Below are 20968 nucleotides of genomic sequence, written 5' to 3'. Positions count from 1 at the left end.
CTAAAGATTTATTACTCAAAAAAATATACATGAGTAAGAATATAGCTCCCCCCACCATGAATGTTATTGAGGTTCAGGAAAATCTTACCGTTAGGATGTCATAACTCCCTGCTGTAAACTGCTTTCTGGAAGAAACCATGCCAGTTTTAGGGTCAATAAAAAACTTTCCATCATCATTCCCATCCACGATACTGTAGGAGATTTCTGCATTGGGGCCTTCATCTCTGTCAAACGCAAAAGCCCTATAAATGGGTTCTCCTCTCTTTTTTCGGTCACGTTCTGGCAGCTTGATCTGGTAAACCTTCTCAGGGAACTGGGGCTTATTGTCATTTTCATCCAAAACCTGAACCACCACCCAAATGGTGGATTGTTTGGGAGAGGAGCCGCCATCCGTCACAGTCACCTAGTTGGAAAGAGAAAGGATTTTCCAATCAGAATGTAGAAAAACTTTCCTTGCCACTCCTCCCTCTGCCTGCCCAACCAAAGGCCTGTTCTGTGCCCTAGGGCATCTCAACTTCTCTTATTCCTGTAGTACTTGGTCAGTGCATGACTTTTCATAGTTCATCTGTAAGAGCAGGGAATGCCCTACACCCAGTAATGGAAACCATTGCTGAAAGGGTAGGAGGGAGGCAGAGCTCTCGTCGTGCTGTGGAGTGGAGAAGGGGAGAAAAGAGGACTGACTTTACAAAAGTACCAGATTATATAAACTTAGTGGATGTTAAATGTGCCCCTCAGCAGACACACCAAACCGCCCCCCCCCAATATAATCATTATTAAATGTTAACCTATGGGTATATCTTCTAATTCTTGGACAATGATGTCACCATCTAAATTCTTTCAGTATTCATTTTCTTTTCCATTTTCGTGTAAAATTTGTGAGTTTTACACTGCCACTGTACAGAAGGAAAACTGAGATATATGCTTTATAATTTTGATGGCTCATTGTAAGTACATTTGACAGTTATAATACATTTTTAACAGCAACAAAATAATTTTTTTTTCCTCTCTGGAAAACTTCAGGGGCGGGGAGGCTGGACACTTCTTCCTGTGTGTCTGAGGTGCTATTCTTATGAGTGTCTGGGAAAACTGAGGAAGAGGACAGAAATGAAGAAGACGTCTCTAAAGAATTTGCATGGCAGACACAAAGTCTTTGAGCCTTAGTGTGCATAATCTTCTTGGTCATAGTGATAATAATTACTATCATAGTAATACTTGTACACACAGATGGTGACACAGTTTGTAAAGCACTCTTCCATCCGTTGTATCATTCATTTTCCAAAACACTCTCTTTAGTATTTGGAGGTTTATTGTTCCCATCTTAGAGATGAGTAAACAGAGGCTCAGAGGTCCCCTTGTTACTAAGTGCTAAAGCCAGGTATTATTAAGTTTTTGGCAATTTTAATTTTCTTTGTGACCACAAACCTGGAAGAACCTATATTTCATCTTTAAATCATTACCTGGAATAAGACAGCTTATTACTACAAAATATGTGTTTGGAGGCTAGAAGGAACATAAAGACTTACTCGGCATCAATGGGAAAAAAACAACAGTGATTTACAGCACCTGGTCATCCAGTTTTTCACCTAATAAAGCAACCAGACAGGCATCATGGAAACAAAGGCCAAAAATGTAGGACAACAAATTAAAGGCTTTTTGCAAAATGGAACTGGAATGTAGCTTAGTTTCTCTTAAAAGCTGCCTAGGAGAATGGCTTTAATAGACCTAAGATAAATTTTCATAGGAGTTCTTGCTTTCTTTGAGAAATCAATCAAGTTTCCTTCTAAAGTTATTTTCCCAATTGGTTTGTTACATTTCACAAAAGAAACACGTCGGAACCAGTATGTGCCAGGCCTGGATTTTGACTCTTGAGATTTTCCCGGACATGCTGAGCTCTAAAGAGGCACGTTCTGCTGTTGCTGCCGAAGTAAAATGTTATACTCCCAAGTGAGTTGTGTTGACCAAAACACATTGATTTCTTGGCTGCTCCATTTCCCTGCCTCTCTTTTCTCCTTGAACAGCCTCTTTCTGAATCCAGACAACAATCACTGTCTTCACTGTGAACATCACCTCCTCATCACTTCTCAATAAATGCCCTGTGGTGGGCTCTGAGATGGGGCTCTGGGGCTCCTTCTGGGCCAGGTGGATGCCAAAGAAAGGAGAAACTCTCTTGCCTGAGGTTCACCATTCACTAGAGGATCCTGCTGCTGTCAAAATGCCTTCTTTTGGAGTAGAACTAGATTTACACACCAGTTCCTCCAGGTGTTCTGCTTACAGGCAGGGAGAGGTGGCAGCTGCACAGCCGCATGCCGCAGCCTCCAGGTGTGCTATGGGGAGCTGGGTCCCCCATGGCCTTACCTTACCGCAAGCACCCAGCTGTCTCTCTTTCTCAGGCCCCACGGGCATCCTCAGGTCCTCAAGCAAAAACTCTGCCATCTAGAGCTTTTGCACATCCCACCCTCTCTCCCTGGAGTGCCTTCCCGATCCCTTCACTTGGGTCTTGCCTACTCACCCTTTAAGTCCAAGTGAAATGTCATTTATTCAGGGATGCTGCTCTAAGCCCACAGACCGAGTGCCAGCCTCTGCATCATACCCCTCCTGAAGCACATACTTTATATTACCCTATACTTTTCTTTTGCAGCACTTACTCTTGTGGAGATTAACTAAATACGTGATTCTTCATCTAAGCTGATAAGCTTAAAGGGCAAAAACAGGCTTTGCCTGGTTTGTTCACTGCTCTCTCTCCCGCGTCAAGCCATGCAGATAGAATATGCTCCACAAATGCTTATTTAATGAATTAGACTCTAATTCAGTTCTTACTTAGGCAACCTCTTTAACCAAAGCAGCCTTACCTTATAAAACCTGCATTGACCATTCAATGTCCTTTTTTTTCAAGAGCCCCACACTGCTTTTCCTGCCTTCTGGCCTGTGACTCCTCTGTCTTTTCCGTGGCTTCCAGCACCACCTACAGCTGATCACTCCCCAATGTGTACTCTTCTGCCCAAGCCTTGTTCTCTATACCAAACCAGTACCTTCAACTATTTACCAGGAGTCTATTCTCTGGACCTCTCATGACACAGACTGAAATCCTTACCTTCAAAACTCCCCCTTCTCCTATTTTGATTCTCTATGAAAGACATCCCCACCTACTCACACACTGGTCAGTTCCAGAACCCTTGGCATCCACCTAGAGTCTCTGCTCTAACTATCCACATCTGACCAAATTTGGGGACCAGCATGTGCACCTTCTCTGTCACACTGGCCCAGGACAGGCCTCCTCTGCATCTTGTTTGTTGCTATAGCAGCCTCCCGGTCTCCCTGCTTCTGGCCTTCATCTGTGTTGTAAAGTGTTTTTCTTCTGATCATGGCACTGACCTTGTAGAACACCCTTCTGGGGATCCTTGAGGACAAGAATCTGGCCAGACTTCTTTATCACTGTGTGTTATCCACCCCTTTCCAGCCTTTCCGCCCCGTTACACTGGGAGCCTGGGAGGTTCTGAGTATGTCACGTTCTTATACCTCAATTTCACCATACAGCTGTTGTCTCCAAGGAAGATCTTCTCTTGAGAATACACCTGACTCATTCTAGAAGCTTCCATTCAAACACTCCTTCTGCAAAGTCATTCCTGCCTCCTGCTGATAGATGAAGGCACCCTCACCATGTTCCCATTCCACTGTGTGCATAACTACAGAACATGAATTATCTGTGTTTTTAAGTGTCTGTGTGGTTGTTAGTCTCCACTCACTCCTTCCAGGACAGCCCTGGAGCAGGGATTGTCTCTTACTCATTATTGTGTTCTGGTACCTGGTACAGCCCTAAGTGTCAATAAGTGTTAAATAAATGTTGTAAATCAAGAATTAATTTACCCAAAACTGTTCCCTATGATAATAAGTGGAGAGAATGTTCAGACCCTGAAAATCTCTTTTTCTTCATCTGTGAGAAATTAAGAGACTGATAACATACAATCCCCAAGTGCTTCTTCCTTTATGAATCTATTCATGAGGGTTAGGCAGAGCTAGTACAATTTTAACCCTGCACTACGGGGTTCTTACCCACCTTACATCACAGAGAACACTATCAATCCCACGATTACTCATAATGATTTTCTAGCCACTTTCAAAATTGCTACAATCTACTAAGTGATCAATTCATGCGTTTGGCCCTTTCAATACACTGTGAGCTACTAAGAAGTGGGGACCTTGACTTTTTGCTTTGCTGGAACCTAGTGTACTCTCAATAAATGCTTGCTGAACTGAACTACGTCATTTCTGACCTCAAAGTCTCAATTTCCATTTTTATTTCTCTAGACCCACTCATGTGTCCAGCTATGCTTGTATCTGGAATATCAATCATTAATGATTCTATCAGATTTTTAGACTTCATACTTCATGTTGCCTTAGGCCTCAACCCATCAGCTGGAATTAGTCTCTATGGAAAAGGAGAAGCAGCCCTGGAGATCGAAGCAAAACTGACTGAGATAAATCCCCACTATCTCCTCCTCTGCATCATTTTTCATTAACGATGAATTAGATGTTGTGTAGAAACTATTCCTTCTTGCTGTGCCACAGTGTGACAAGCGAATACCGAGCTATCCTAACCTGGATTTTCTGTTTTCATCAATGATCAATAATCAGTGGTTTGGCAATTAATCAAAGGCCTGAAAGATTAATTTCTTTAGGTGCTTAAGGCCAGCACCAAACAAAAGGACCCACAACTAGAGCAATACCACTGAGAGTACAGTATAGCCCATTTCATTTTTCTGTGGTGCCTTTGGGGTCTGTGACTATCGGACAGAACCAGAGGAAATCTACATAACCCAGTGGATTATAAAGATGGAAACACAAAGAAGAAAATGTTTGTAAGTCTATTCCTGTAAGATGCAAAACATTTATAAGAAAAAAATGGATGGACACTGAGAATTCTGGAGTTATGGCAGCTGGTAGAGGCCGTGCTTCTCACTCACTGCAATTTCCTGATGTGTTTACATTTGGGGTCTCTCTCCCTGGAGTAGAATATAAGCATGGAGGCTGCCTGAGTGTGGAGACCTTGTGTCCTATACACAGTGATTATTAAGAATATCTGAAAATATATTAAGTATTTCTAAAATGGAGAGTTCAATCTGGCATGCTCCTTAACCATTAACTCATCATAAATGGCAATTTCCAGGCCATTACACTTAGCGTTGTAAACCTCTCTTCAGGGATTACATATCCCCCTTCCTATACTTTATATTTATCCTTGACATTTGTATCATTATCAGACATATATTTAACTCATAATCTTATTTATTGCGTGTCTTCCCATTAGAATATAAGCTCCATAAAGCATTGGTTTTCATCTATTTTGTTCACAGATGTATTCCTGGCACCTACCACTGCAGATGCAGTAAGCATTCAACAAATGTTTGTTAAATAAATGAAATATTCATCCAGTGCCTTGTAGTTACAAAAGTCTTTTCAAGGCAAATTGGGAGATAAACCAACCAACTAACCAACAAAAAACCTGGATTCATACTAAATTCACCCTCCCTTCTCCCCCACCCCTGCCACCCCAAATCTTCTGTGATATTCTGGACCTGCAGTCATCTGGCCTCAGTTTAGATACTTTCAATAAGACACACTCACTGCCTTAGGAAACAGCCCATTTTCTGTTTGAGGGGTTCGATTTTTTCAAAACTCTTTTTAATACTGAACCTGAATCTTCCTGCCTGTCATTAGCCCAGACTGCCTGTCCACTTCCCATAGCCTGGTTTTACTTTTTGTGACTATAGAGAAAAAGTCAAATTCCTCTTGCACATTGTGCCAGTTAACTACTGCTGTGTGACCCAAAACTAAGTGGCTTAAATAACCCATAATGCTTTTATTATCTCTCCTGGTTTTAGGGTAGAAGTTCTTATTTGGATCTCTCATACAATTTGCAGTCCCAGGTAGCTGGGTCTGCAGTCACTGGACATGTCTGTTGGTTGACAGTTGGGACTGAGCCTTACAGCATGGTGGCTAGGTTCTAAGAGCAAGCAGACTAAAGGACACAAAGTGGGAAGTGCCAGTTTCTTAAGGCCTGGGCCCAGAAATTGGCACAGCATCACTTGATCCACATTCTGTTGGCCCACAGTCCCAGAGTCCCAGATTTAAGCAGAGGGCTCATGAACCTCACCGCTAGCTGAAAGGAGGGTTAAGTAATTTGGTGGGTCATATTTTAAAACTGCTATACTCATAAAATCCTCTGGCTATTTCAGAATCCTCATTGCAGATTGAAAAACTAATTCATATAATCATCTCTCAGGTCATTCATTAATTACATATAACAGATTGCCATTCATAATACTGGTTGCCTCTTTCATGATGTTTTCTTTTATATATCAGCTTCCTTCTTAAAATACAATGGCTAGGACAAAACAATAAAACAACAGCATATCAGACTTACTTAGGCCCCTGTGCAAACTACGTCCACTGTTCAAGACAATCTCACTCTATTCAGTCTGTGCTCATGCGCAGTTGGGGTGGTAGCCCTGCCACACAGCTCTGTGAATGAATGAACTAAATCATTTCAGCCTTTTTCCTATGAAAAACAATAAAGTGTGTGGTTTCTTTTTGGGGACCGAAGAGCAGGATTTTATACTTGTCCCCATTACATTTTATCTTATTGGCTACCTATTCTAAGCTAGTGGATTAATCATAACGATGCCAGGTAACAGGTATCACCAGCTTACCCCATATCAATGACTCACTGTGAGAGGCACACCTCTTGCTGCTTCAATTCTTTCCTTTATTTCCTTTAATTGTTCAAACGATCTCATGAGATAGGTACTATTATGATACCACTTTGATAAAGAAATTACATTTAAGAACTCGTCCTAGGTCACAGTGCTCATAAATGGAAGAGCTTGTTGTAATCCTGTCAGGTTGGTTCTAAACCAGGGATGGGCAAACTAACCCATGAGACAAACCTGGCCACTGGCTTTTGTAAAGTTTTATTGGGATGCAGCCACGCCCATACATTAATATATTACCTAGAGCTGCTTTCCTGCTCTAAAGACAGTCCAATGGTAGAGGCAGAGACTGTGTGGGTCATAAAGCCTAAAATACTTACTACTTGGTTCTCTGCATAAAAAATTTGCTGACCTCTGCTGTAAACCTATGTTCTGCTTCCTCTTTTGTTACAATGTTATCACTTACAGCACAACTGCTTTGCTCGGTCCTTTGCGTGGTGATTTACATTGTCACTATTTTTCACAGGAACCTGGTAGACATTGTCACTTCTATTCTACAGCTAGAGAGAGGCAGTGGGGCTCTTAAGTTAAGCAAGAAATTTTTGCAAGGCCACTCAGCCAGTAAGTGACAAAACACAGGTTCGCACCCAAGTCAATTTGGCGTCACAGCTCATGCTCTTTTCCCCACCCTGCACAGCCTATGTAGAAGCATCTGTTAACCATCTGTTCAAAACTCCCTCCTCAAACGTGGCTCTGGATCATCATCAAGCTTGGAGTGGTGTTTCTAGAATCAAGCTTTTCCCATCCTTTGAAAATTGGGACCATCTTTGATGATCTCCACTCTTTTGCACCCTTCCTGTTCTCAGTTGCTTAAAAACTGACACCAGGTCTTGGGTGGCAGCTGTGACTTCTTTCAGCTCTCTATCTTGAGACCCAAACTTCTTTAGCACAGCTATATCTTCTGCTATTTCCTTACACTTCTATATCGTCAGTTCCCGCTCAAAATCTGCTCCCCACTTCTCTCTGATAAGGGAGCTGAGAGGCAGGAGGCAGGAGCTTCAGCTTCCTTGTTATCTCTTGTTTATCAGGTGCTCAGTGATTACTCTGTGCAGGCACTCTTCCAAGTACTTAACAGATACTAACCGATTTGTCCTCACATCAGTCCTGGGGGAGGGAAGACAGGGTGATTATCCCCATACTATAGGTTAGAAACAGGCAAGGAAAGGTGAAGTAAAGTGGGTTCGACCTGGTCCAGAGTCTGTGCCCCCAACCACCACCCTCTGCTGCCTGTCACCTAAGTGCTTGCCCCAACTAGTGGATGTGACCACATCCTCCTTCCTCTGAACATCAGTTGAACGTATCCTTCCACTGGCCTCTGCACATCCCAGCAAGGCATCAACAGTTTACTCTTTACACTGCAGGTGGGACATGGCCTCAGCACTTCTGAGATGGAGAGCTTTTACTACCAATCCATATGCCACTGTCGAGGCTGATCGCACTCTAAATACCACGTATCTCTGCATTCACACATGGCTGCCACGTATTTTCTCCCTATCCTGGCAATGCCCCTTCTTCTTCCCAAGAACTCTGTGTCCTTACTCTGAGTCTCCCGATTTCTAGGAGCTATTTTTTGCACCTGATACTCTCCTAAGGCAGAAGACAAAGCTCAAAAGAGATTTCTTTTTTCTCTCCTCCATCTCATAATCAAAAAGTCTCAGGAACCAGCTAATAGATTTGTGCAAGGAAGAAATTTAAAGATAAAGCCATTTAAACTAAGGCAGAACTTCCAACCACAAGTGACAAGTAAGTTTCGGATATCCTGTGATACTGAACCTCTGAACTCTTGGGTAGATGAGTGTGACCTCATATAGCTGGACCCCCAGGGCTGGTCATCTCTGGTTGGAGTTAGCTTTTCTCTTTAACTAAAAGTACTGTATAAATATTGTCATCTTCTGTGTGTACCATAATGGGGCAAAAGTTGTGAAGCCCTGTAATAAATTACTAATAATGTTACCCTTCTCTTGGCTCTGATTACATTCTAAAGCAATATGCCTCAGAAGGTCACTGGATCCAAAGGATACACTCTCTACTTGTCGGATTTTAGATGCTGTGGCTGTTGATAATTCATTCCAGTGAAGATGTCTATCTATTTTCACTCTTTTCTCATGAGCCCAGTTGTGGATAGCGATGCTCTTATCACTTATGTCTTTATTCTTGGTCACCACACAGGTAGGCAAACAGATGAAGGGGACCCACTCTTGAGTATTTTCTTATCCCTATGACATTCTCATATGCCCTGAAGAACCTCAAAGTAAAGAAAAACTCCATTTCTTTACCCTTATACTCAGGAAAGCACAGAGTCACTAGGTATTGAGCTAACTCACAAGTAAGTGGGAATTTAGACATCATTCATGTTCATTCCATCTGCTTTACAGATGATGAGACAGGTCTAGACAGATGAGCTTCTCAGACCAACATCATATTACTGGCAATAATCTTAATCTTTCCAAGACATTGGCTCCAAAGCTCCAAGCTGCCTTTTGAGCTTCAAATGATGCTTAGTGTTCATGACTTCTCAGCTGTGTGATTTCAATACTGCGGAGGTTTTAATTTCAGTATTTTTCAGAATGCTAAACACTTTTAAAAATGAATAAATGTGTTTAGAGTAGATGTTATGTTTACTTTTTATCCTCAAATGTTTCAGAAACATTAAAAACTGAATCCTCTCAAGATAGCAAAGAAGTTGAAAACAATTTTATTTCCTCTTCACAAGCGAAGAAATGGAGAAATGACCTTCTCAAAGTATACTCAGGGGCTGATATTAACATGGGGGCTGGAATTCAGATCTGTCTGCTTGTGGGCTTGGACTGTACCATTGGGAAGACAAGTGCTTCCTGCCATTTCTGGAGAGAAAACTATGTACAAACACTAAATTAAAGGGTAGGTCTCAAAAGAGGAACAAGATAAAACGTAAAAGCACTGAGCTAAAATTAACCTGTACTATCACCCATATTGCCCCCATGGAGGGAAAGAAATAAAAAGCAAGCTTTAAACCACCTGCTCTTGGTTTTACTACACGTGATTTCTCTGATTTGACCTATCAGTTGGCATTAAGAAATAACTTGGGGATGGGTAGGTGTTCCAGTCACTTTCCATCATGCCTTGCCCATCCAGTCCTACTGTCTCTTAGGTACAGTCTAGGGACATATTCTCTGGACTGTGGAAGATTCATGTCCCTGCTCTTCCCAGCTTTCAGTAAGGTAGTTCAATGTTTTAGGAGGTATATACTTACTGGGTTGAATACCTTTGTGATATGGTTTGTTTTAGATGGGAAAAGTCTTCATTTGAAATAAGAAAAAGGAGGTAATGGGGAATGAAAGGAAACAAGGGAAGAAGGAAGAGAGAAAGAAACAGGAAAGGAGATAAAAGGAAGTACAGAATGAGGTAGGTAAGAAAAGAAAGGAAGGACATAGGAAAGGCATGCACATAGGTAACGTTTTGGGAAGAGGTGAATCTAGGAGGCATGGGGCAGCCTTCTGAAGAGAATGGGAAGTATTCCCTTCCATATAAGGAAGGCCATTCACAAAGGCATGGAAACAAGAAGATCTATTCACTAAGTGTCAGAATTAGCAATCTTTGGGGAACATATGATATTAATCTGATGAGAGTTTCCTTTAAACTATCTTCCAGAAAATTCATTTGTCCTGAAACATTAAAAGCACAAACCAGAGGGGTGCCGTGACCCATGGAACCAAGGAGCCTATGTCTTTGGGTCACTGAATCATGCCTTTCGTTTTTGGGATCTTTGCCCAAAGATGTTACATTACTGGGGAGCCCTAAGATAAAAATATGCTCATGATCCACCCAGGGACCCCTTGTGAGCACTCATGGTCTGTCTTCTGCAGGGTGTGGATTCCCACAAGCCTGTGAGCCACTGTAGGTGCTAGCCCACATTAGCACATAGTTGGTCCTCAATAAATATCTGCTGGTTGGAGGCATGTGGGAAGCTTGCATCTCAGGACAATGAAGGTACCTTTTCATTCCATGTTTAGACTTAGCAGTTTCTAAGTGGCAGCTTTTGAAGAAGGATCCTTGACCAACTCACTTTGGCAGTGGCTGCTAAGATTATAGCTTTGTCCAAATCTCTTCTTTGCACTTCAGGAAATAAAGTATTTCCCAGCCTGACATCTCTTAGAGCTTTCTTTCCCTGCAGAGAGGTACACATCAGCTACTAATCTCATCACATTTCCATTTCCTTCCAGGCTCATCTGCTCATCATTTTCTATTCATAAAACTGGCTTGATTCTAATCTTCCCGATCAGCAGGAACTAAACACCTCCTCAAAGTTTCTTTAGAATGATGGCGATTACCACACATGTGCTAGCTCTCCCTTTCAAACAGGTGGGTCCAATCTATGTGCTCACATGTGGGCCATTAAGAAAGTTCTGCTATGAACTAAGATATGACATCATATGAGCCCTAGGACTAAATCCCTCTGTACTATTTCATAATTCCCCTGACATCAAGGCCTCAGTCCATATACTATTCCGTATTCCCCTCTCTGTGAAATAGAATCCACCAGGTATGAATTACAACATGAGGTGGATATTGGTAGCCTCCCCTCATTTCCCAGCACTGGACCTCACACTTTCCATCACTTTTATCCCGGCAGACTCTCGTGCCTTTAGCTCCATTGGTAATTCAACATGGGTTTGTATGGCAACTCAGCAGGTCATATAGCACCTTATCTACCTAAAAATATGAATTTGAAATCTTTCAACTGAAAAAAAATTAGGCCCAGGGGTATGGATGATAGCACAGACAGACTAAGTCTACGTAGACTTCATGAAAAAATTGGTGGCCCAGAGATAGGCTTTTCCTAGGCTCATGCAGTGTAGTATAAAAATTTCTGCCAACATTTATAACTAGAGGGGTTTCATATAAAAATTCAAATTCCCAACTTCTCCTGAAGAATAAGAAGGACTGGCCCACCCCTGTCTATTGTGTTCATGATGCTTCAGCCATGTCAGTTTTCATTCATCAACAATATTGTGCAAAAGTTTTTCTTGGAATGGAGAAATACTTCTTGCCATCCATATTCTTATCAAAAATGGTTATAAAAGATAGCTGGAGAAGTCTGCATTTTCAAAGACAAATGGAAGAGAATATATTTCTTTTTGTAAGTGAAGTACATTCCTGTAAGCTTCATATGTAAACACTTTGCCTGCTATAGCTCAGTCATTTATGATGCCAGAGTATGCTCTGCAGTCTTTTGAGCTTGTAACCCTTGGTTCAAGGTCTTGGTAAAAATCTCTCTGTAATAATCAGAGATAAAACTGTAGCTTTTGGCAGAGACTGTTCAGGGCAAGCAGAGTTGCACATATATCATTCCTACTCCGGGTACTATGATTTTATAAGAATCAAAATAAGTTTCAAAAAAAAATTAAGGTATCTTTAGCCCTACGATCATCAAAGCAACAAACGAATTTTCTTGAACAATTCTCTGGTTTTCCTCTCACATCTCATCAGTCATTAACGACACTGTTAGTTGTGAATCAGAAATAGGTGGCCTTCCTAGGATGGAGGCAGCTCTGTGCCAGGATGTGCAGCTTGGTTACAAAGATTGTGAGCCCGATCCCCTGCTCTGTGACCTCCCCAGCCAGGTGTCCCTGAGCAGGGCACAACCTGTATAATTCTAATGGCAGCCCCGACAAGTCTACCTCTGAAGTGTCAGTTGTAGCTCTCAGTTCTTTCTTCTCTCTTCTTGGGGTCAAGCTCTCATTATCTCCTGCCCCCACTGTTGTACGGATCTTCAACCTGGATCCCTGCCTCTGGTCTTGTCTTATCTCAGTCCATTCTTCACAAGACCAGAGAATCTTCTAATATGAAATTCAGATGATGGCAATCCCCTGCTGAGAGGACTTCAGTGGTTGCCTAAAGTAAATCTTGTGAAATGTGTCATGGAGAACATCAACCCTGCAACATGTCTGCCTTAAAAGAGAGGGTTCAGGATCCCAGAAGTCTGAAGAACACTGTAGTTAGATTTTTCTTGGAGTTTTACAATGCACATAAATCAGGGTAAAGCAAAAGCAAAGAAGCTGGTTTAACTTTGTTTAAATCAATATTTCCCAAGCTTATCTGACAACAAGACCCTTTTGTTGAGTGATGCTTATTAACATCCTTCAGATGTGATATTTTAGGGAACATACTTTGGGAAGTGCTAAATTACAAGACAAAGCCCACACCCTTCAGTATTAACCTGCAAGATTTTTTAGTATTGATAAGCCTGTTCACTGGGCTTCTCTCAGCCTCTAGTTTCTATCCAGTCTATACCCGAAGTCCTAATCACAATCAGGTCACTTAATTCAACACACATATACCACTGCTGTATAGTGTGCAGGGTTTTAGACATTGGGTATGCAGTGGCAGGCAAGTTGGGCTACCTTCTCTAGGAAAGCTCACTTATTCTTCCAACATAGGACATGTACTTCAATGCCCTTTCACCTTTGATGGAGTTTCTTACTGCATAGAATCTTCTTTACTCCCTTATTCTTATAGTTCTTACAAAATCCTCTAATGCCAGATGCAAATGTCTGTTACTTTAGGACCGCTTCTCAGACACCACCACATTCAGAATCCTTCCTTTTTATGCTTCACTTGTCTTTATTCATATACTATCATCTCACTGATTACATACCTAATTATTATGTCTGTCCTCTTTAACATCCTTGCCTTGAACTAGCTTTAAGCTCCCTGGGGGTGAAGACAATGCCACATCAATCACTATATTGGCAGCACCAGGCACGATGTCCTGATACACAATAAATGCTAACCTAACATCAGTTCCCTTAGGTTTTCACAAGAGGCATCAGGAATCCAGCTCTGAATTGGTGAAGGGATTATTTATCCTGCTTTGTTTTCGTGCTTCTAACAGCATGTTATTTTAATTTTGAGTCATAGTAAGGATCTTAGATTGCTAATAAATTAGGGTAAATTAGGTAGATATCCTGTTGGTTAGAAACAAACATTATTCATTATCCCATTAACAGAGCTATTAAAAATCCTGTGTACTCTTGTATTAATCACACAACAGGTAGGGTTTGTTCTTTGCACATAATAAAATTAAAATCCCTGGGGAAACATGTCTTAGGATACAGCTACTAAAAGAGAAAGATGGGTCATCTTGGATACTTAAAGTATCTTAATTACTTTCACAAGACAAAAGGGAGTATATGTAAGTTTTAAATAAAGATCAATTCAATAGATTTACATGGATTCAGAAAGGCAAACTTGAGGATGAACATAATGGTCAATATGCAATATTTAGGAAGTATTTATGATGCATCCATATTCAGCACATTTATCAGATATGTATTTATATTCATCCAGTTCTTGCCTTCCAGGGGAATGTAAACACATCCACTTAGTCTCAGATCTAACCTAGATTCCTCCTCAGAATTTATGCTCATTCCTATCAAACCCCCTGAGAACGATTAGTGAGTTCTCTGAGGGCAGGAACTTTCTTTCCATTCTCAGGACCTACAACAGGATGAATGAAAGCAATGTAGGGAAAAGTAAACTGCCAAAGACATGAAAACTCGGATATGACAAACATTAGCAATGGAATAATTCCATACTGTATCCAGAAAAGGAAATGTATTATCACAAATATAAAATATAGATCCTGCTCATTAGATGAAAAACCTGGAACTGTTAACAATTTAGCAAGGAATTTAAAAAAACAAGGACATGGATGCTCTGGTACCCCTTCTGTTTATAAATTCTTGAATATTTGGATGAGTGGTACAAAATAAAAAAGCTGAGTTTCCTTTTTGAGCATTTACATGTTTTGTGTTTTCTTCTTTTTCTTAAAACCCTTCTCCTAGAGATAAGGGGAGAAAAAAAAGCCAAATTATCTTTTGACCCTGAAATCAAATAGACTCAGAAATCCAATAACTTAAGACAATGAATAATCACCTGAAAGAATAATCAGAAAAAATAAAAGCCTAAAACTTGCACTCTGCTCCCAGTCAACACTCATCTATTTAAATTCCATTTAAAATGATTCTTCACTTTTTACTTTTTCAACATTGGAGGCAGAGGGCTCGGCAAGAACATTCTCATCATCATGCCCCAGAGGCAGCCCTCACCACCAAGCCTAACTAATGTAAAAACAGTGGCTGGTGAACTTTCTGCCCATGTCAAAAGCAAAATAGATTAAATGTGTTAAATCATGGAAGATAAATGAGAGTCACACTGCCCCAGGAGTCAATTAAAAATGTATAATTCAAGTTGTGCATCTGTAAACTCTAGAAATAGTTGTTTTGCCCAGGCAAAAATATTGAAAAGTCATTTGAAATGAAAGACCTTCCATAAGTACTCAGTTTCTCTGCTGGATGAAAATATAATGCAGCCGTTTTTACAGATGACACTCTAGAATCTTGAATTTTTATTCTCAGAGTGTTATTATGATGACCAAACAGGACTCCCTACTATGTGTTACATTCACATAGGCCAGAGTCATGTCTGTATTTAACAGATATGCCCTTTCTGTTCATTTTATGGATCACGGCCTAACACTGCCAGGACAATTCTTCTCTCCTGTCTCCATCCCTCCTTTCTCTCTCTCTCTTTTCTTCCAAAACTTTCTTCTTAGAAGATCAGGCCCACAAGTACCTATGTGTGAAAGAGATTCCTGGCGGGCAGCACTGGAAAAAAGTGAGTAATGAATAATGAATATCTTTTTGTAAGACTCTACTTAGTGGGCAGCTGAACTATTTTGACTTTATGGCAAAAGCTCTTGGATAGAAATATTCCCAAACCATGTTTCAGAATGTGTGAGAAGCAGCAGAGATTGCCAAGCTCTTGGCAAGATTTATCACCATAACGCGCACTCACTGAAGGTTGAGTTATTTGCTCTAATCGTCCTGAAAAATTTCATTCCAGACTTTAACATGTAACTTTGTGAATGAGAATCTTTCTTTTCCTTCTGGCTTTGTCAAATATTACAATATTCAACCAATGTAAGAAACACTAATTCACTAAAATATGTGGAGAATATCCTAAGAAGCCTTCTCTGACAGTAAAAGGGATCAGCTTAAGCTTCCAGAGTAGATTTTTACCAGAATGAAAAACTCTGCAGAAAGCTTATGATAAAAATGACTTTTGAATAGACTTAAAGGAGGTGAGGATTTCTATTGATCATAAAGAGTTATTGATTTCCATGCTCCAATGAATAGGCCCATTACCAAAACATATAGGCTCCCAGTCCTCCCCAGAAATCTCTAGAAATGATATAAACAAAAGATCACATGAGGCATTGTTGGCAGCAGCTGAAGGCTACCTGGCGATGACATATGGCTGTCAAGAGGGAACAGATTCTGATCCTTTGGTTCTGAAATCCAATGGCCAGAGGCCCAGGACACACCACTGCACTCAGGTCAGCCTGAGTGTGGATGACCCATGCCCTCTTATTGCTAGCCCTGGCACACTTTGGATCTTCAGGCCAGCTCAAGTCTAAGTGCTCTTTTTCAGTACTTTTGAGATTGTGGGTCTGCCATCAGGGTGATTTATTATTGAAAACTACAGGGTGACAGGGACCTCTCATATTCTGAGCCCCTAACCCATTTCAATAATAATATTGAGGCCATCTCATTCATGCCACGCCTTCAGAGCACTTTCATATCTGAGATCTCATTTGATTCTCCCAACAAATTGATGAGGGAAGTTGGTCAAGCAGAATTAATCCCATTTAATAGCTTATGTAAGATCCAGCAAGGTCAAAAGCTTTTCTTAAAGTCACTCAGCTCGTGGGTGACTTTTGAGACCACAAAAGATGTAGCACTTTGTAAAATCCAGGCTAATGCTACCATGCCCTCAGAGACTCAGAGGGCATGAGTTCAAATTCACAGACACTCCTTGGAAAAATCAGCTAACAGTGAGGGAGTATCATGTCTTCATATAGAAAGTATTATATTGCTTATATCAGAGTACTTTGAATTCACTAGTCTCAATCTGAAATACATATTTTATGTTCAATAATTAATTTTTGGAGACCTGCAATGTGAAAGCACTGTGGGGGAGAGAGAGATGAACATGAGCAAAAACATGGTCTCTGCCCCTGCATGAGCTTGCCACCTAGAAGAGGTAACAGGCATGTTTACAAATAAGGAAGGGATAATGGAAGTGGGAAAAGCTCTGTATGTGGGCTGTGTACAAAAGTTCTCAGTCTAAAAATTCCTAATGGATCATTGATGCAATGGTGCCTTGTTAAATGCTACCCAAGGGTCCTGGGGGACCCGGTGATTTAAAGGAACGTCCTTTCCTTTTGGAAAATCAAAGTCCTGGTAAAGGAATTTGTATCATTGATTTCTCTTTTTAAAAGGTGATTATGAAATTCATCCTCAGAAAATGAAATGTTTTAAAATCTATCTGGAGTGATGTATTTATGTTGTTTTGGAGGGCTGCCCAAAGGATTTCTAAAGGTTTTGCTTATCCTTAAGACCCATATTTCTCACAAAATGCCATAGAAGAAAAGAACACATCTTTTTTTTTATGGGTTTATAGGACACCAGGTTTATTTGCCACTTATTCTTAGCACCCCTGCCTCCTCCTACATCCCTGGGTCGATGTGAACAAGGGAATGCATAGTTCTAGTTGTTTTTCTCAGCCTTCCTTAGAACCAAGGTGGATGCCTGCTTCTGGGTGACCTGACTCAGATGACAGCTGGACAGAAGAATGAGGGTCCTCAGCATTGTTCCACAGCTGAGCAATTCCTAACCCTGCCTGGCTCCTGGATGTCAGTTATGTGACTTATGTGAGTAATGCATATTCTGACTTTGAGTTTATTCTACCAAACTTCAGTAACTAATTCCACGAAATTTTAAAAAGCTGACTGAAATATACTGGGAATTCTGACTGCTTATGTTTAGTAATTCTGTGTAAAAATTAAACTCACCAGGTAAATTCTTACCTAATGGCTAGGTCATCAACTTCTGTTATTCACATGACTATCTCTGCGTCCCTTTATGAATAAACCTTCATACACACATAGTGATGTAGATGTGTACATATCCTTTCTCGGGGGTTTAGGAAGAGGCTTCGGATGAGGTCTTTAACCTGCCTTTGGATTGCTGTAGGTAGAAATCAGGATCAAATTCCTTGCCTCTGACATCACCATGTTATAAAAGAACAAAATGCTCTTTGCTATTCTTTAGACCACCAGTACTGTGGCTACCCAGAGAGAAACCCTGTTTGGTATGAAAGGACCCCAGCTGAATGGAAATCAGAGACTAAAATCACAGGCTGGTATATCGCCTTTGTTACCGAGTGCAATCAGTAGACCTCGAGGATTACTTGAAATTCCAATTTCTTCCCCCTCTGCTGACAGTACACTTCATCTTCTGCTTTTCCAAACATTTTGAATCGTGACTGAGAATCCGGTGAGGTATTACTGTTTCATTCTTCTGAAAGTTGCAATTAAATACCCTGTGAGTGGATGTCACTTTGCCATCTTTTTGGAAAGGTATAAGAGGAAAAAAATTAGCCATCAGAGGAAAAGAATTCATAGTTAAGGCTCTTTCTTCTTCCTTAACCACATTTTGTTGTCTCTTTATGGCAACAAAGGTCTGTAATCAGTGCCTGGTTCCAGCTTTCTAAAGACATCAATGAGATGGGCAGGGGTGGGAGGATCATATCTCCATTTTACACGTAGGAAAGGAGGAAAAACTAAAAGACCACCCTAGAAGTGACTGAAATTGCATCTGAGTGACAGATCCTTTAAATAGATGGGGCTCTGTAGCTCAAATACTAGGAATCTTTCCTTTTCAAAAGGGTATGGTGTTGCCATATTTATGACTTTCTTCAGAAAGACAAAATTTTCTACATTATCAGTAGATATGAGGCCTGGGCACTTTCTGGAGAGGCCACTTTGTGTTTTGGCAGGACAATGCTAATAACCTCTGGCAGCGATTTGGAGACAAAGGTGAGAGTCTCTGAAAATTGACTGTTCTTTTAGCAGTCTTATGTGAGTCTGGCCAAACACCTAAAGGGTCAATTGGCATTATTTATTTTCTATGACTTAACAATTCTGCCTCGAAACGCCATTCTTCTCCTCCCCTTCACTCTTCCACAGTGTAAAGGGGTTCTCCTGAATCAATGGGAGTCACTTTCATGGCTATCTAACCGTGGTCTGGTGGTCCCTGGGTGAGGAATTATGGTGTGCTCTGTGGTGAATGCATGTGTGGGTATGGTGAGCACCTTGCCAGGCTGGGGTCATGAACGTCCCTATCTTACTCATTTTCTGAAGCTGGAGGGCTGGGACCACCTTAGCTCAGGCTCTCTGCTGATGCTTCTCAAACAGTGGCTCCAGATGGAGACATGAAACATGGGAGCCACTACAGACAAGTCAGCAGCCAAAAATGATGAGGCTTCTCCCTGACCTGAAAGAGTAACTCGGTCCCTAGCTAGAGAACTGTGCAGAAGCTTAAGTGGGGATCACTCAGTACCTTCAAAGAGCCATGTACATGACAGGGTAGAGAAAGGAGGACAATGCTTCTGGGTCATGTATGCTTGTGTTCCATTGCGAATTTTCCCACTATGTCCAAGCTGCACCAACCTTCAGCAAATTATTTCAATTAAGCCTCAATATTCATAGTTGTTAAATGGGAATAGCAACATCACCTCCCAGAGAGTTTACTAGGATTAATGAAATATTACATTCATTATTCAGCAAGCAGTTTTTATTTTTTTTATTTTTTAATTTTTAATTTATTTATGATAGTCATACAGAGAGAAAGAGAGAGGCAGAGACACAGGCAGAGGGAGAAGCAGGCTCCATGCACCGGGAGCCTGATGTGGGATTCGATCCCGGGTCTCCAGGATCGCGCCCTGGGACAAAGGCAAGTGCCAAACCGCTGCGCCACCCAGGGATCCCAGCAAGCAGTTTTTAGAGTACCAACTACCTTCCTGGCAGGTACTGGAGACCCAAAGGAACAAAAGCCTCCATCTCTGCTCCCAGGAGCCTCCCTGCCCCTTGCTAAATGACTACTACCACAGCTTAATCCCACCCCTCCTCACCACATCACATAATTACCATTTCCTTTTGGTGGTGAGAACATTTAAGATTTAGTCTCTCAGCAACTTTCAAGTATATAATACACTGTTTCCAAAGAAGACACCCAAATGGCCAACAGGTGAATGGAAAGGTGTTCATAATCAAGAAAATGCAAATCAGAATGAGTTATCGTCCCACACCTGTTGGAATGGCTACCCTCAAAAAGACAAGAGATAACAAGTGTTGGCAAGGGTATGGAGACAAAGGAATGCTTATACATTGCTGGTGGGAATGTAAATTGATGCAGCCAAGAACTGTGAGTCTAGTAGTTTATTTAAGTGTCTAAAACAGTATCTTGCATGTAGCTGATGTTTAATATAAATGTAAGTTCACCTATTTATAAATAATAAATATAGGGGCACCCAGGTGGCTCAGTCAGTTAAGCGTCTGACTATGCCTCAGGTCATGATCTCAAGGTCCTGGGATCAAGCCTGGCCTGGGGCTCCCCACTAGATGGGGAGTCCACTTCTCCTCCTTCTGCCCATGCCCTTGCTCTTGCTCACTCTCTCTCTCAAGTAAATAAATAAAATCTTTTTGAAACTTAATGTAAGTTTACTTTTTACTAATTTTCCTTTAAAAACATTCTAAAATTGTTTTAAAATTTTATTAATTATTTTTATAATTTCACTTTAAAATTGTTAACATGTCTATGGAAACAGAGCATTAACTACTATTGTTAATTTCTCTATCTATCTATCTATCTATCTATCTATCTATCTATCTACCTGCCTCCATCCATATATCCTTCTAATCATTCATTCATGTGTCCACCAGCTTGACACATAACCTCTGGAATGAACAGGGGATTTAGTATTCAGTGGACCTCTGAGGTGGGTGGCTAAGAATTTGAGAGCAAAAGCTGTATATATAATGTTTTTGATGATACTGGCCTCATGGAATGGTCTTAATGTAAATGGCTTTGTCCTTATAAGATAGTGAAATCCTCTTCCAAGAAAGAACCTTGTGTGAACTGCACTGATTGTTCTCAGAACTGCAATTCAATTTTACAATCATAAAAATGGCTATGATTAGCCCCCTAGTGACCTTAAAGTGTTAATACTACTTCGCAAAGTGTCAAGAAAACAACCTAGAGCATTGTGCTGGAAAAATCAGGCAGGTCTTTCAGCAGTAGGTGGGGTCAGACATA

The 20968-nt window shown here is 40.9% G+C and overlaps 1 protein-coding gene across 1 annotated transcript in view; it reads right to left on the bottom strand.

Annotated features, from left to right (window-relative positions):
• The window catches only part of FAT3 (FAT atypical cadherin 3), a 650121-nt gene that overhangs the window by 126862 nt on the left and 502291 nt on the right, over window positions 1–20968 (bottom strand). Inside the window, 1 exon segment of the mRNA XM_041730335.1 lies at window positions 89–403. Coding sequence (XP_041586269.1) covers window positions 89–403 — 315 coding nt within the window.

Source organism: Vulpes lagopus, chromosome 15 (genome assembly GCF_018345385.1).
Source record: "Vulpes lagopus strain Blue_001 chromosome 15, ASM1834538v1, whole genome shotgun sequence".
Taxonomy (NCBI): Eukaryota; Metazoa; Chordata; class Mammalia; order Carnivora; family Canidae; genus Vulpes; species Vulpes lagopus.
The sequence above is the reverse complement of the archived record's forward strand: the minus strand, read 5'-3'. Positions and strand labels throughout refer to the sequence as shown.